General features: G+C 33.4%; 1 protein-coding gene across 1 annotated transcript in view; it reads right to left on the bottom strand.

Annotated features, from left to right (window-relative positions):
• The window catches only part of LOC114331067 (phenoloxidase-activating factor 3-like), a 93,350-nt gene that overhangs the window by 16,007 nt on the left and 60,543 nt on the right, over window positions 1–16,800 (bottom strand). The window contains exon 5 of the mRNA XM_028280540.2: window positions 987–1,168. Within this exon, the coding sequence (XP_028136341.1) occupies window positions 987–1,168 (182 nt within the window). The remainder of the gene's footprint in view (window positions 1–986; window positions 1,169–16,800) is intronic.

Below are 16,800 nucleotides of genomic sequence, written 5' to 3'. Positions count from 1 at the left end.
TATAAATTATATACATTTTTCTTTGTGTCTCAATTATTTTAATTAAAAAAAAATATTAGGCACCCTGTATAAATAATTATTTTAGAGTTTATATTAATGAATAAAGAGTTGAATAACCTGTCAAATGAGCTATCACACGACCCCTATCCTTATTTAAAAAAGTCATCGATTGCGTCATCACGCCCAAATGGATGACGTCGCTAGTATGATATAATATGTATATGGCAAAAAATTATAATTTAAAAATAAAAATCGACCTGATTCGTAATTTATCTCCAGAGTCACCTGTTCTCGAGAAAATGAATTTATTCCAACTCAAACGTCCTCACTGTACCTGTAACTTCAGAGGCTTATATTTTAAAACCATGATTTTTTGGAGCAACGCGCCCATTAAGTATTTCGTTCTACACATCAAGGACTACCAGAACCCAAAGTTTTAGAGCATTTGACAAAGGGACATTTCCCATAAGGTTTCTGCGGGGTCCTTTATCCCTCTATTACTCTTAGAGACCTGAATGTCCCTTTATTTTTATACAATGATACCATCACTAATACTATAATTACTTTTCACAACCTATAATCTTCGTAGTGCATCTAAACCCTAATCGTAGTGCATCTTCAATTATCAATTCTGCATAATCAATTATAAATTCTTGAATTTTTTTTTGTCTTATTAGGTTAAGGAACGTTTTTCGAGAACTAAAATTTTTCTGTAGCAGGATTTTTTCACCATTTGTATTTCTGATTCTCTTTCAGTATTTTTTGCCAACTCCACATGATGAGGTTTCATTAAACATCAAGAAGTGTTATTTTGGAATGCTCCCATTATCTTTTTCTTCTTCTTTGGCCTGTTTGCATCCACTCCTGGACAAAGGCCTCCCCATGAGGCCTATTTCTAATTCAAAAATAATGATAATATTTGACAATAACAACAAATACTTCAAAGATGTTTATAAGGGCGAGCAAACCAAAAGTGACTAACTTACCCGTAAAGTTGACTGGTGTTCTTAATACAAGCAAAGCGATATTATTTTGGAAGTTTTGTTTTTCATAATTGGGATGTACCACAACATGACTCAGTGAAACGTCTTGAGCAGGAAGCCCACAAAATTCAGTACCACAGTCAATATCAGTATTAGAATTATATTCTCCCACACGGACCGAATATCTGAAATAAATATGATTAAAATTAATAATAAAATTTAAATAAATATGTAGAAAAATAAGATTTTTCTCGTGACACATCCCCCTCCAGGCCGAAACCAAATTTTTTGAGTAGTGTGGACATCTATATTAATAAACTTTATGTTTCCTGCAGCCGATTTTGGTGATAAACAAATGAATATCAAAAAATGGTAAATTTTTGCTTTTTCGTCTATTACTAAAAAGTGAAGCATTTTAAACAAATTTGAAAGTAAGAAACTGATAAATCATATAAAAAACTTTAAAATGGCGTTCGCTGCATATTATGTCTATCCTTATTTGTTGCTTAGAAAATTGCAAAATAAGTCATAAATTTTGAGATTTTATAAATGTTTATAACTTATGTAAAAATTAAGTTAGAACTTTCTTGGCACACGGAATGCTGAGATTTCTGGTGCGTAAATTATATTCTAAACTTCAAAGCAATTGGTCAAATAGTTTAAAACTTATGTAATTTGTTTATCAAAAATTAATTTTGTTTGCAACACTATAAGTCAGAAAACGATGAGGTTACAGTAATACTTCAGACAGTTTATGAAAGAAGAAGAATTGGACCGCGTTATGTAATAGCGGATTAAGCGCCAAAATGTAGTTTTGAGATAAATCGGTTTAAAGATTTTAAATTTGTTTTTGGTACTATTTCTAAAATATAGTACTGACATGTTTCATATAGTCTGTTCGCTAAACTCAGACGCAACTGGCTAGATATTTTAGTCGGTAATTTTGACAATTTTAGTAAAATTGGCAAAAAATAATTACTAAATAGTTAATAATTACTAAATAGTTAGTAATTTTGCCAATTTTTGCAAAATTGATAAAAAACAAAAAAATTACCGACTAAAATATCTAGCCAGTTGCGTCTGAGTTTAGCGAACCGACTATATTTAATATATTAATGCAAATGTAAATAGACTTTTACATGTGTTTAAAATTTTTTAAAAATAATGTATATTTTAAAAGTTATTCGATCAAATGTCGCTTAATTCGTTAATGATTTTTTAAGATATTCATGAGTTAAGATCCGAGTACCGGATTAAGAGACATATTTGGCGCTTAATCTGATGTTACCTTACAAAGGATACCTTTTAATTCGATATCTTTAACGTTACTAAATATGTTATGTTTTGTAATTAAGAATTAACCGACTATTCGTGGCGCTTGATTCGTTATTACACTTACAAAGATGCGGATTTTTGTTTATGACAATGGATTATGTACCATTATTGGCGTTTAGTTCGATATTACAAATCCTAGTGTGGGATTTTTTTTAAGAAAATAAAAAATGTCGCTTAATACAGGCATTTAAAAACAGCTTTTTTTAAATTTTTGTACAAAAAACATATTTTTATACATAGATTTTCACCCTAGCTGCAAGATGGCACTATTATCTCGATTTTGGACTTTTGGCGGTTAATCCGTTATTACATAACGCGGTCCAATTGTGCTATTAACTTAATTAAAAAAAAATGACAAAAAATAATTTTTAATAGTGTAAAATTATTTTGCAAAAACAGTCGATTTTTTGCTTAAAAACAATTAGAATAACTTTTTAACCGTTACCCACAGAAAAATTATTTTTCCATATTTAGAAAGACTGAATTTTTATACACATTAAGAGATTGTCATCGATTGTGATGCCTATATTGCAGCACTTTCTTCTCCGCAGTGAGAGCCCCTCATTTAAATGTATTTTATAGACTCTTACTAATAGGAATTTCCCTTGGTAATTTGTTTCCAGTTTTAACGTTTACCGTCATATTTTTTAAAGTTGTTGTACTGCTTCTATATATTTTTTTGCTTATTCGTTGTTTGCCATTGCTACCAAGAGCATTGGAAATGGTACACTATCGTATGCCTTTTTCAGATCTATAAAGACTATATGGGTAGAAAGGTTGTGGGCTAATCTTTTCTCAATAATCTGCTTTAAAGAAAATATGCTATCCATACAGGATCTGCCTGCACGAAAGCCATTTTGTTTTTCCACATCTGTCATCCCTTTTCCAATTTTATTTTTATTATTTTTCCATAGAGTCTTGAGAGCGATTTTATGACAGTAAGCCCCCTATAGTTTGAACAATTTTTTCTATCTCCTTTTGTGTATAATATGTTGTTAATACTCTGTGTATAATATGTTGTTAATACCACTCCGGTGGTAAGTCATGAGTCATGACCTTTATAGAATAAGGTGAAAACATACGCTAGTAATTCTCGAATACTTGTGGGCTGTGTTTTAGTAATTCATTGGATATTTCTTGTGGTCCGCATTAGTTTCGATTTTTAGAGTTCGTATTGCATTCTCGACTTCCTGTAATGTTATTGCATCGTCTTCATCGTATTCTTCTTCATATGTTGTTGTACCGATGTTCGTGAATTGCCGTCTTGTTTCAGTCAAAAGATGTGAGTAATGTTTGATCCAAGACCTTTCTTCTTTAAATCTATATTACTAGTTTCTTTTCTGTTTGTGTATGTGAATACAAAAGAAAATAGATAAAAAGGTGGAAGGCAACCATAAATACGCATGTATGACGGAAATGCGTAAAATACGTAGAAGTAAATTAACTTGGGAAAGGATCCCTACTGGAGCAATATTTATTAACGTAAATTCGATGTCGACATAACGTTGGGCTAGGTCGCGATATTGTTATTGTAAACAAGTTGTTATGGCTTAGTCATCGATTGTGAATTAAAAATTTAATTTATCAGAACTAAAATATAGTTTTATTTAAATAATAAGGGCCAAAGAAGGAGTTTAATTACCAACCCTTCGGCTTCTTTAGGACAGCCAAAAGAACAGAAAGAAAAACACGCAAGTTTGCCAACAATTATTTACATTAACTAAAAAAAAAATTTTTTTAACCTAACCAAACAGGTCGTTATTAACGACCAAATAGTCCTAAATACGTATTTACCTTCTACCTTCTTATCTATCCATAGATGTTTAGTAAGTTCGACACTCTATTTAGAACAAGAAGTATCTGGCAAAATTCAAAATGCCCATTAACTGCCGACATCACTTCTTCGCGGTTGAAAAATGTTTATCTACTAAACCATTTTTTCAATTTTTTCAACAGAACTAATCCGAGAGGGCTATGTCTGGCGAATAGGGTATATGAGCCATTCAAACTTCAATGGTTTGTTTGGTTGTCTTGATGAAAATCCTTTTTTTAACTAATTGCTGCCGTTGTTGCTTGATTTTTTCGCTCGAACATTGCATAATATTTCCAGTTAATGTTTTTCTTTAAGATAGTCAATGAAAATTAAACCATGCACATTCCAAAACCGACGCCATGACCTTGAACTTTTATGTAGAAGAAACCGTCATTTTTGGAGCTAGTTGTACCTTTTGAATCCATGGCTTTGAGTTTTCTTTGGTTTCGGGCGTGAAGCGATGGGCTCATGTTTTATCCATTAATATGAAACGCTGCAAAAATTCTGCTTTATTGCTGTGAAACTTTGCTATATGTTCAATTAATACATCACGAATCACGACACTGTTTTTATTCGAGTGTAAACGCGGCACACATCTTACATTCCTTCACACAGAGCATTCTCCATATTTTTAACTAATATATAATATACTTTATTTCTTGAAATGTTTGCTATAGGCGCGTTTTCACGGGTCGATCTGGGTTGAACGATTTGGACCGTTCGACCATAATTCTATCTGTGCCGAAAGCAAAAAGGTTTACACGACAATCGATGAATTTTGAATTAATTGTAGTACAAAATGGCGTCAAGTGAAATTCTTTATGTAGGCGTGCAACTAATTTGTTATGCAATCCGAGAAGAAAAATAAACGAAGGTGATGGACCCGACCGTGGATTTTAAGACGAAATACTCATGGTGCATCACAAAGCCTACTCCAAGAAATGGTTGTGGAAGATCCAGAGGCTTATAGAAATCATCTAAGAATGGATAATGCACGTTTTAAAGAACTTTTTTACTAAAGATTTTATTTTTCAAGTCATTTTCAGACATTTTGGGTTTATTCATATGTTGTAGAATTGCTTGCAATGCTGCTCGCCTCGCTTGTAGATTGAGATAAAGCTCGGTTTGTGGATTCCATAATACATCATAGTTTTGATAAGCATCCAAAAATCTTGCCATGTCTGCATCTGACCATTTTTCAGGTATTTTTTCCCAAAATTACAGCTTGTCGCACTAAAAACAACTTTATACACGCTAGAAGTACTCTACTCAGCTTTCGGCACGTTGTGTTTCTGTTCGACGAGGTGTTTATACATTCGATTCCAGTCGTTCGACATTGATTCGGCGACAATCGCCCAAGAAAAGTTGACAGTCTTTCTACTTCCGTCGAATCGACTCACTCCACCGAAAGCCCAAGTCGATTTTTGGTTTACATATTCAATTTCCTTTCGATTTAATAAATCGATCTAAATCTTTCAATCCAGATCGATCCGTGAAAATGCGCCTTAAGCATACTAGCTGAGGCATTTTCAGTCAACGATTATACAATTCACTGTCTCTAGGCTGTCGCCTCATTTGGTCGACTACTGCGATGCTCGCCTTGGTACTCGTACGGCTGAATTTAAATTCTGCTACTCAATATTTTACTATTGTAAACGAAGAAGCAGTATCAGCCAGTGAAGAATATGTTCAGCTTTTATATTGTTGGGCTGCGGCCTGTAAAATAACAGTACCGTAAAACAACGATGACCAATTTTCGATCAAACAACCAGCGGCATCTCTACGTCAGACCAGGTATTTCTGAGACCACCCAGAGGTTTAAAATTTTATTGGTGTTATTATAGTATGCAATCTAACGTCGCGTTTCTTTTATATATTGCGGATAACCGAGGAATGAGGTCTACCTGTGCGGCTAAATAACACCATAGTCTTTTCTCATAAGGATTTGCACGCAATAATGAAAGGCAGCAAACCGTGTGTGGGCAAAATTTTTATTACTATACTAGTAATAAAGATTTCCAGAAATATACAGTAACCTTATTTCTTTACTCAAATTGAAAAGTCTCAGATGCAGAATTCACCACTATAATAAAATTAAAATGGTAAATAATCATTTAAATCTGAAACTTTTCGTGTTGAAAGTTCTTTCTGGTACATCCTTAATCTGCGATTTTACAATTTATAAGACCGCAGACGACGAATATAGAAAAAAAAAGGACTCTACTATATGCAATTACATACCGTTTTAATTTGTAACGATTCACCCGTTGTACTATCATTTTTAGCGCTTTAATTATTTTTGTTTTAAATTATTTTCTCTTGATCGCTTAATTAAATTTCTCTAATTTTCTGATAATTCTCAATTTAGAAATACTACTTTCTCTTATATTTTAAGAAAAACGTCAATACGTCACCATTAAACCAATTTAAAACTATCTTTTGGAGTTGTTGGATTGGCAGCGGCCCTCTGGTGGTCGACATGCTTTCGCGTTCTGTGGTCGTTTGAGGTTCTCCACTTTGAAGTGAGAGGAATGTTCGTGACTCGACTTGTGGCTGTAAGGTGGATAGTTTGTACCATAAAATGGCGGATGATTCACATCTAAATTATTTTATTTAACATCCAGTTTTTAAAGTAAAGTGAAAAGTTTACAAAGTTACCACAAATGGTTTTCTGCAGTAGGGAGACATGTGGGTAAAACAACCCCTCTTGGAATCGGAATAGAAATCACCGGTAATAAAATTTTTTTATAATAATTTTTTGTTAGTTTTTATTGGAATATTCGTTTCATTGTTAAATTTCCTTAGTGAAGCCGTTAAGTGAAGTATGTAGATTATTTTGACTTTATTTAATATTCATTCAAGAGAAATTATAAATACAGTAGGAAAAATGAAAGAATTCCCATGAACGAACATATAAAACACGCTGTATTTTCCTGTCACCGTGTAATACAAAAAATTGGCCAGCGCAAGTACATGTAATAATTATTATTATATGTACTTGCTCTGGACAATTTTCTTTCTGACACGGTGACAGGAAAATACAGCGTGTTTTATATGGTCGTTCATGGGTATTCTTTCATTTTTCCGACTGTATATTAAATATGTTTTGGGGTTTTTACATAACCAAACATTTCTGAAGTCCTCAAGTTAATATTGGAAATAATTATCATTACTTCTCTGTAGGTTTTAAATTTGTTGAACATCCAATATTTTTATAAATTCAATATACTTTTACAGATATTCCCTCAGATAAATCATATTCAAATTTCACATTCATCATTATTTGTTTATGTCTTCACACTCAAAATAGTTCAAGGTTACCTGAGAGTGGTTTTTGTTCCATTTTTAATGGTGGGTTTTTCTATACTATTGCTTCTAAAAAGTTTCCTCAATTATTTCTTCTTCCCTTTACTTTTTGCTCATGTTTAAATGGGAAATAAAAATGGGAATATTTTTTAGCCATTTTGGAGAAACCACATGGTGAATTCGTAGCCCTTTGACCACCTAGGGAAACCATTACAGCCACAGTCAAGTCACCATTGGGAATATGTCAATTTGGGAAACACACTTTGGGACGTTCCAGTCCCATTTTCTGTTATCTTTCCACCTGCACCTACAAATAGGAGAGGTTAGCACTCTCCGTGTGCTCATTCGATGGATTGCAGCATCGAACCTTATCTGTTTTTTTTTTTGGGAACATTTAGTGTTGTGCATTGAGTAAATATTGGTTTTATATTTCAGACATTAAGTTTAATGCACTATGTTATTAATTTTTTTTAAGATCTAGTTACCTTTGTATTATTTGACATATTTTTATATTAGATTATTAGGTTCCCAAACTGTGATCCTATGGTAAGTTACTTTTGTGCAAAAGGTAATAAGCCTAGAAAATTAGGTTTTGTGTTTTATTATTGGTTTGATATTTATTTTGTAATATTACTTGCTTGTTTCCCAAATATTTTATTGTTATTCACTTTACTCCATTTGTTCGGTTAATATAGGTCATCGTTTCGGTATTTATCTCAACTTCATTTCTATTTCATTCACTGTATATTTAACTTGCTTACTTCATCATTGTATTTTCTCTTAGTGAGGCTTGGGCCTATTTATTGGTATTATTTGCATCTTTGTCGGTTTCAATTTAGTTATACGTAGCGGGCGTACTATAACCATTTGGTAGAGGACTCATGTGAGTTGTACCCTATATGTAAGTAAGAAGTACTTATGTAATTTTGTAACAGGTAACATTATTGTTGTTATCTTAGAGAGGTATAACTTTTTGTATAACGTATGTCATTTTAGAGTCACATGATACGCACTTGTGTAACTCAGAGATTGTCAAAAATCTAGTAGTTATTTTTAATAAATATTTACTTATTTTGTATATCATTTATTTTTATTATTCCTTTATATTCATTATTACAGATTTAATTTATTTAATAGTTAACAGCAGTGTAAGATACCTGGAAGAATGATAGAAGATCATTTTCATGGCGCCCATGATTAGTTAGTTTTATTTATTCTGTTCGTCTTTAGCAATTATTCATCTTCATTCATTTTCAGTACATTATTCTTATTTTATTATTTCACCTTTTAGTCATCATTACTATCTCCTTAGAGCTACTGTTCTTCGACAGGCATGCAAACGAGCCGTATCCATCCTTGAGTGTCAAGTTGTTCTCTTGCATCTCTTGCTAGCCAATTCTATTCAGTTTGCCTCTGCCTCTTCATACTTCCACTTTCCTCCACTAATACTACTGGAAAGTAGTATTTTTCCTACTACGGCTTCTCCACGCAGAAGCCACTTCCCTCTCTTCTTTACATCCCAAGCCCCTTCATTTTTGTACTACTAGTTACTGCCCTTTTCCTTACTTCTGTTGGAGTATATCTTTCTTTTTACTTTCAATCCAACAGAAGTTTTCTTTTTTTTTGTTATACATTCTTCTAGGAAAAGGACAGAAAGAAATTTCCTAGTACTCAAATCTGAGTAAAGATAGAAAAGTAAAAGATGGTTTTGCTTGTTTTCGATTCAGAGGGATGCACAATCGCTGGACAGCTGTTTCCACGATTTCAGGCTTCCTTAACTTTTACTTTTTACTTTTACATATTTTTTTACTATTATATCACCATTATCTTCTTGGTTAGAGTACCTGTATGACTTTTTTAAGCTAAAGTTATTGATTTTAATAACATTAGTCTGTATCGCTTATAAAAATAATTAGGTAACAAACTTTTTTTTGTAAATAATTGGGGTGAATTTTTTTATACATTATTAGCCCCTTTCATTTTTCATTTATTTTCCTCCAAATGTTTATTGCTTGTAAATAAATATTGTTCTCTAAAAGAGTTTTCTTTCATTTTCTTTTTAACACAAATTCAGGAATTTTCAGATGGCGATCGGTACACCGTACAAATGTAGACGGCATCATGGAAATAGACCGCATACTATAGTATCATCATTTTGTTTTAGATCTTCTTCTTCACGTGCCATCTCCGCGACGGAGGTTTGCAATCATCATGGCTATTCTGATATTCTGTTTTAATACTTAAGGTATAGTTAGGATAAATTCATACTTATTATACAGTAGCACCCCGTAAATCCGAACCCCGCGAATCCGAACTTTCGGCAAAACCGAACCAACGGAAAGTGAAAAATATTTAAAAATTCAAGACAAAAACTTAAAAACATGTTTATTATACAGAGTAAAGCCAGAAAATTGGACAATGTAGGATTACTAGGACTTTGATATTTAAAATTTCTTAAAAATAAATATTGTACTTTAATATATAGGTTTATAAAGTGTTTACAAAGGTTAAACACAAACTTACTTTGGTTCTCTCGTAGTCAACTTGAGTCCAAAAATATTGTCCACATTCTTGCGAGAACGTTTGGCTACTCAAAATCACAATGAAAGCTTTGAACTACTAGTTAAGGCTAACTTTCGGATAATCCGAACTTTTCGGAATCCGAACAGGCTGTCCCCCCAATTAGTTCGAATTTGCGGGGTTCTACTGTACTATTTACTTATACTTATAAGTATACTATTAAATCTAATAGTTAATTTTAAAAATTGTGCTTTTAACAAACTGAGAATCAATAATACATTTTCGACCATAATATTCAGTATAAATATACGTTTGAAAACTCCAGGGGGCACAAATCTATGATTGATTTTATAGTTGCTAATAGAAAAATCTGCCCAAAGCAGATTCTAGATATTCGAACTTTAAACTCAGTAGACGCAGGTACTGAACACAAACTAGTTCTAGCAAAAATAAGAATCAAAATAAGACCAAAATATTTCTATATGAAATCGCCGAGGAAAAATTCAATGTACAATCACTGTGAAACGACTCTACAAGAGAAATGTACCAAAGGAGGAAAGCCCAGAAGATATAGCTGAAACAAATAGACGACATCGAGGATATAAACGCGTGCTGGGAGAAAATTAAAAACAACATTGAAGAGGCAGTAAGAAAAGCTCTAGCAAAACGCAAAGTCATACTGAATAAAAGATCATGGTACAATACATCATGGTTCAGAAAAGAAATAAAAGAGAAACTTAAAGAGAAACGAGAGGCCTACACGAAGTATAAAACCCCAAATACTCCAGAATTCAGAAACACGTATAGAAAAATACGAAACAAAATAAAGCAGTTGGTAAGAAGAACAAAAAATTAACACTGGGAACAGTTTACAAAAAGGATGGAAAGCGACTTCCACGGCACACAAAAACAAATATGCAGATTCATAAGAAACTAACGGAAATAAATGGCAGAATTGAAGGAATACAATAACATACCAGCAGAAGAATGGGAAAGTTACTTGACGGAACTGTTTAAAGGAAAGAAAAATAATAGTCAACACAATAACGTACCAGTATTTAGGAAGTAGAGATAGCCATAAATTCACTCAAAAATAGAAAGTCACCAGGACCAGACGGAATAACCAACGAGCTTCTAAAATACGGAGGAGACAGTATAACCCTAGAGATGACAAAACGTATACAGATACCAAACGCATGGAGAAACAGCATAATTATACCAATGTTCAGGAAAGGAGACAAAGAACACCCCAACAATATAGAGGTATAAATCTACTGAACACGGCACTTAAGCTAACCACAAAAGTCCTAACCAACAAAATCAATAAACTAACAGCTTTCTCATATGAAAAACAAGGATTCAGATCCGGAAGATCCTGCGTAGATGCCGTATTTGTACTAAGACTAATCAAAGAAAAGGTCATCGAGTACAATAAACCAGAATATCTATGTTTTATAGACCTGAGAAAGGCTTTCGATCATCCAAGTCGAAGACGTATTACACCTACTGTACAGAAGAAACATACATATTATACGAACCATCAAAAACATCTACTTCCACAATCGAATAAATGCAAAGATAAATGGAAAATTAACACAGTTTATACCAGTACAAAGCGTAGTCAGACAAGGTGACTCGTTAAGCCCACTGCTCTTTAATATAATAATGGACGAAATAGTGGAAGCAGTACGTAATGGTTACAGAATCGCAAACAAAGAAATCCAAATATGATGTTATGCAGACGACGCGACGCCGCATTAATAACCGAAACAGAAGACGATCTCCAAAGATTAACAAACATCTTCAATACAACAGCCAAGAAATACAATATGATAATATCAGCAGAAAAAACCAAATGTATGACAACATCTAAATATCTTTCTTCTTCCTTAAGTGCCATCTCCGCAACGAAGGTTGGCAATCATCATAGGTATTTGGATTTTAGAGACGGCTGCTCTGAAAATTTCATTTGATGTACATCCGTACCATTCTCTCAAGTTGCGCAGCCACGATATTGTGCGTCTTCCTATGCTTCTTTTTCCTTGAATCTTTCCCTGTATAATCAACTGGAGCAAGTTGTATCTCTCTCCACTTGTAATATGTCCGAGGTATTCCCATTTTCTTGTTTTGGTGGTATTTAAGATTTCCATTTCTTTATTCATCTTTCTCAGAACCCCCTTTTTTGTGACGTGTTCTGTCCACGATTAATTTAGAATTCTTCTGTACAATCACAGCTCGAATGATTCTAGTTTTTTCATTGATGCAGCATTCAAGGTCTAAGCTTCCATTCCATAAAACTAAGTCGAGAAAACGTAGCACCTAAACAACCTTACTCTAAGCTCCAACTTCAAATCTCTTGTGCAGAGCACTTTTCTCATTTTGTTAAAATTTGCTCTAGCCTTTTCTATTCTGATTTTGATTTGCTGTAAGTAATCTCCTGTGGAGTTGATCATTGTTCCAAGGTATGCATATTGGTCGACTTGTTCAATATTAAATCCGTTTATGAAGATATTTTCGGTATTTTTTTTTTGAGTTTTTGATATTCATATAAACTTTTGTCTTCTTCACGTTCATGTTAGACCGTATTATTGTCGAAACTCCGCTATTCTGGTCACCAGCCTCTGAAGATCTTCAATATTTTCAGCTAAGATGACAGTGTCATCCGCATATCTAATGTTGTTAATGGTAACTCCATTTACCTTTATTCCAGTTGTTTCATCCTCAAGAGCTTTTTTCAAGATCTCCTCCGAGTAGGCATTAAAAAGAATTGGCGACAACTAACACGCATACCTGTCTCACTCCACGTCCGATCTCAATTGCCTCTGATAGCTGATCGTTAAAACGTTCTTTTACTCGTTGTTTATAGTATAAATTAGATATAATCCTGGGGTCATTGTAGTCTATCTTCTTTGATTCCAGGACATGCATTAATTGTTCATGTCGTACTTTGTCGAATGCTTTATTATAGTCAATAAAACACGCATATATATCTTGATTGACGTCCAGGCACCTTTGTATAAGTATGTTAAGTGAAAAAAGGGCTTCACAAGTTCCTAGGCCTTTGCGAAACCCAAATTGCGTATCATTAATGGGGTGGGCCGATTTTTCGAAATTACTAAAATGGTAAAATGCAATTGAAAAAAAGTTGAAGTGTATAAAAACAAAATTTTTGATATTAAATATTAATAAAATAATATTTTGAACTGCCACATAAATGTCAAAAATCTCAATTTTTATATTAAGAATATTAAATTTTGCATTTTACCACATTGTTAAATAATTAAAACTAAAAGTTTTATTACAATAAAGTTTTTGTATATTTTTTATATTTCAACTGCCACAAGGACATTATGTTAAAACTAAATTAGGCGATCATTACGGGAAGCGACGCCACTGACTTGGCTGTCCGATGTTTTCGGACCGATCGTAATGTTTTATCGATTTGAGACAAAGAGGTAGGTATTCTTTTATTTGGGAATGAATCAGTTTTCGACTAACAACCACGGAATACAGTCGTATTAGTCGTCGTATCTCTTGATCTTTTACGTCGTAATATAAGTTTGTTTATATGTTTATGTTTACCGATAAAATGGCGCGTAACACCAGAAATGAGTTAAAGTGTCCTATATTTGGAGCGTCCAATAGTATAAACGAAACAGTTTACCAACATCTGAAGATATGAACACTTACTTCAACTATGTTGAACATGAATTAAAACCGATTGCAACAAATCCACAACAAACCGCAACTGAGACAAGTCAAATTGTAGCAAAGAAAATTCAGGAAATTTGGAGTCGTGCTTCAATTCCAACCATTCATCAGTGCAGTATTATAAAGCGAATAACAAGTTATCGTATTAGAAATTTACTAAAACCTTATTAACAACGCAGTGGTGTTGCAAGTTATAAAAAACAGTTAAATGATTTCAGAACACAATCCAAAGTACTATTTGATGTGGCTGCTTGTAAATGTCTAGATTTAAATAATTGTTCTTGCGATAAAGTATTTAAAGTGCCAGCAGCCGAACGACCATTTTTAGAAGACCAAAGAATTCAAAGACGAATGGTAACTGGTGCCATATATATAACAATGTCCAAAAAGTTACAGAACCGAGAGGAGAGAAATTTATTGCAAATTCAAAAACAATTAAATGAGAATGTTGTTCACTTACCGAAATATCGATCTCGGCAGAAAAGAATAGCGACGGCAACACTTACACATGAATCGATCAGTTCTGCAGAAACTTCTACTGTGCAGCAAAAATCATTAGTTTCCTATAATGTGTTACAATTACCTGTGCTTGCAAGAACACTCGATCGTTTTGGTATTTCTGATCGAGCTGGTGCTGCAGTCGCTTCAGCAGTACTACAAGACGTCGGTATTATAAATATGGAAGATAATAGCAACATTATAGATAAGAACAAAATTTGTCGTGCTAGAACAAAAAAACGTGCCCTTCTTGAAATGGACGATTCTTCACAGTTACATGGCTTTTTTTTCGATGGTCGCAAGGATAATACGTTAAAAATGGAAGATAATCGTCGAAAGTTAATTCGAGAAGAACATATTACAATCTTAAAAATGCCTGAGTCGACTTATCTGGCGCATGTTACTCCTGATTCTGGTACTGCTGTGAACATTTTAAAAAGTATTTTAAAATATTTTGATGACTCTGACGTATCCACAGATGTCTTAAGAATAATAGGGTGTGATGGGACGAATGTTAATGTTGGAAAGTTTAATGGTATTATTGTGCAATTAGAAAAACATTTAAATCGCCCGTTGCAGTGGCTTATTTGCCAGCTGCACTGTAATGAATTACCTTTGCGACACCTTATGAATTTCCTTGATGGTAGTACAACTGGACCTCGTCACTTCAACTGACCTATAGGACAAGCACTCATTGGATGTGAAAATCTACCTGTTGTTAAGTTCAGTGTAATTGAATCATATGTACAGGAGAATGTGGATAGGTCTGATTTAAGTACAGATCAGCAATATCTTCTTGACATGTGTGTTGCAATCTCAGAGGGAAGTATTGACAACAAACTTTCTAAACGGTGCCCAGGTAAAATAATGCATTCCCGCTGGTTAACATTGACTAACCGTATACTACGTTTATATGTTTCCATTGTGGTTCCATCAATAATTTGATTACCTTAGCAACCTTTATTTTAAAAGTGTATGCTCCAGTATGGTTCCTTATAAAAACCAGACCGTCCTGCCTACATGGAGCCTTTAATTTTTGGAAAATGATTCAGTTATCTAGGTATTTACCACAACCCCTAAAGGATGTAATGGGTCCAGTTCTATTGCGAAATAGTTTTTTGCAGATCCAGAAAATATGCTACTTGGAATGTTAGGAGATCCAAGAAAACATATTAGAGAGCTTGCTGTGCGTCGTATTTTTAAAGCTCGAACAAGTAACATAAACCAGCGACTACGAACATTTGAGGTACCACCTGTGCTTAATACGAACGCTATGGATTATATCGATATCATAAATTGGAGTACAATACCCTTAACTGAACCACCATTAACAATTGGAAGTTCGAATGAAACTTTACAGGAAATTGTGGTTAATCCGGAGACATCAGCACTGTTAACGGAGCTTAAGTTATATCCGTCTTACACGCAAGCCGTTGAACGCATGATTAAACTTATGACAGAAGCTTCAGCAAAAGTTTGTGGTGCTGATAGCAGAGATGGTTTGATCAGAACCAAACTGGAATCACACCGAATTATGCCTTCTAACATTTGTTTCATTCTACGTATTATAACATTTTCGGATATGCAAGTTGTAAAACTAGTAAAATTTTAAATTCAAAATATTAGTGACCTTGTGGCAGTTCAAAACAGGAAAATATGAAAAAAATTATTTTTACAAAAAAAATTGTTTTCCTATAGTATGGTGTAACTAGGCCCAAACCCAGACATCCAAAGTGAAAGTTATCCTCCAACACCAGATTGTTCTATATGGTCCACATAATGTTCAGAAAAAAGTCACACCATTTTGAGCGTCGGGTTGGGGGGGGGGGGGAGAGGAGGTAGAAATCGGAAATTCGTAGTTTTTTAAGTTTTTCGTAAATATTTCTACAACTATACGATTTAGGATAAACAAACTTCTATACAAAAATGTTCTATGCATAATCCTTCTAAAATGAACGGTTTCAAAGTTACTGAGGTAGTATAGTATAATTGGTCCAAAAAAGGCCTAACCTAAACATCCAAAGTAAAGGTTTTCCTCCAACACCAAATTGTTCTATATGGTCCACATATTGTTCAGTAAAAAGTTACACCATTTTGAGTGTCCGGTTTGGGGGGAGATGGGGGAGAAGTAGGTAAATTAGTAGTTTTTTAAGTTTTTCGTCAATATTTCTAAAACTATGCTTTAGCGTAAACAATATTATATACAGAAATGTTCTACATAAAATTTCAAACAAGAAAGGTCTTATACATAATTGTTATAAAATCAACATTTCCAGAGTTACGGAGGGTGAAAAGTGGAGGTTTTCGATATTTTTATATTTTTTAGAAATTTCCTACTGATTTTCTTTATCAGGATTGTGTTTTATAAATTAAATTTGCTATTTTAGTGGCCGATGGTATGTTAGTGGTAAGCTCTTGATGAAACGTCAACCTCACCACCCCAAAATCATCATCAAGTGCCCAAAAAATATAAAAAGTATCGAAAACCTCCACTTTTACCCTCCGTAATCCTGGTACCGTTGATTTTATAACAATTATGTATGGGACCTTTTTTGTTTTAAATTTTATGTAGAACATTCTTGCATGGAACATTGTTTACGCTAAAGTATAGTTTTAGAAATATTGACGAAAAAC

The sequence above is a fragment of the Diabrotica virgifera genome, chromosome 2 (genome assembly GCF_917563875.1).
Source record: "Diabrotica virgifera virgifera chromosome 2, PGI_DIABVI_V3a".
Taxonomy (NCBI): Eukaryota; Metazoa; Arthropoda; class Insecta; order Coleoptera; family Chrysomelidae; genus Diabrotica; species Diabrotica virgifera.
The sequence above is the reverse complement of the archived record's forward strand: the minus strand, read 5'-3'. Positions and strand labels throughout refer to the sequence as shown.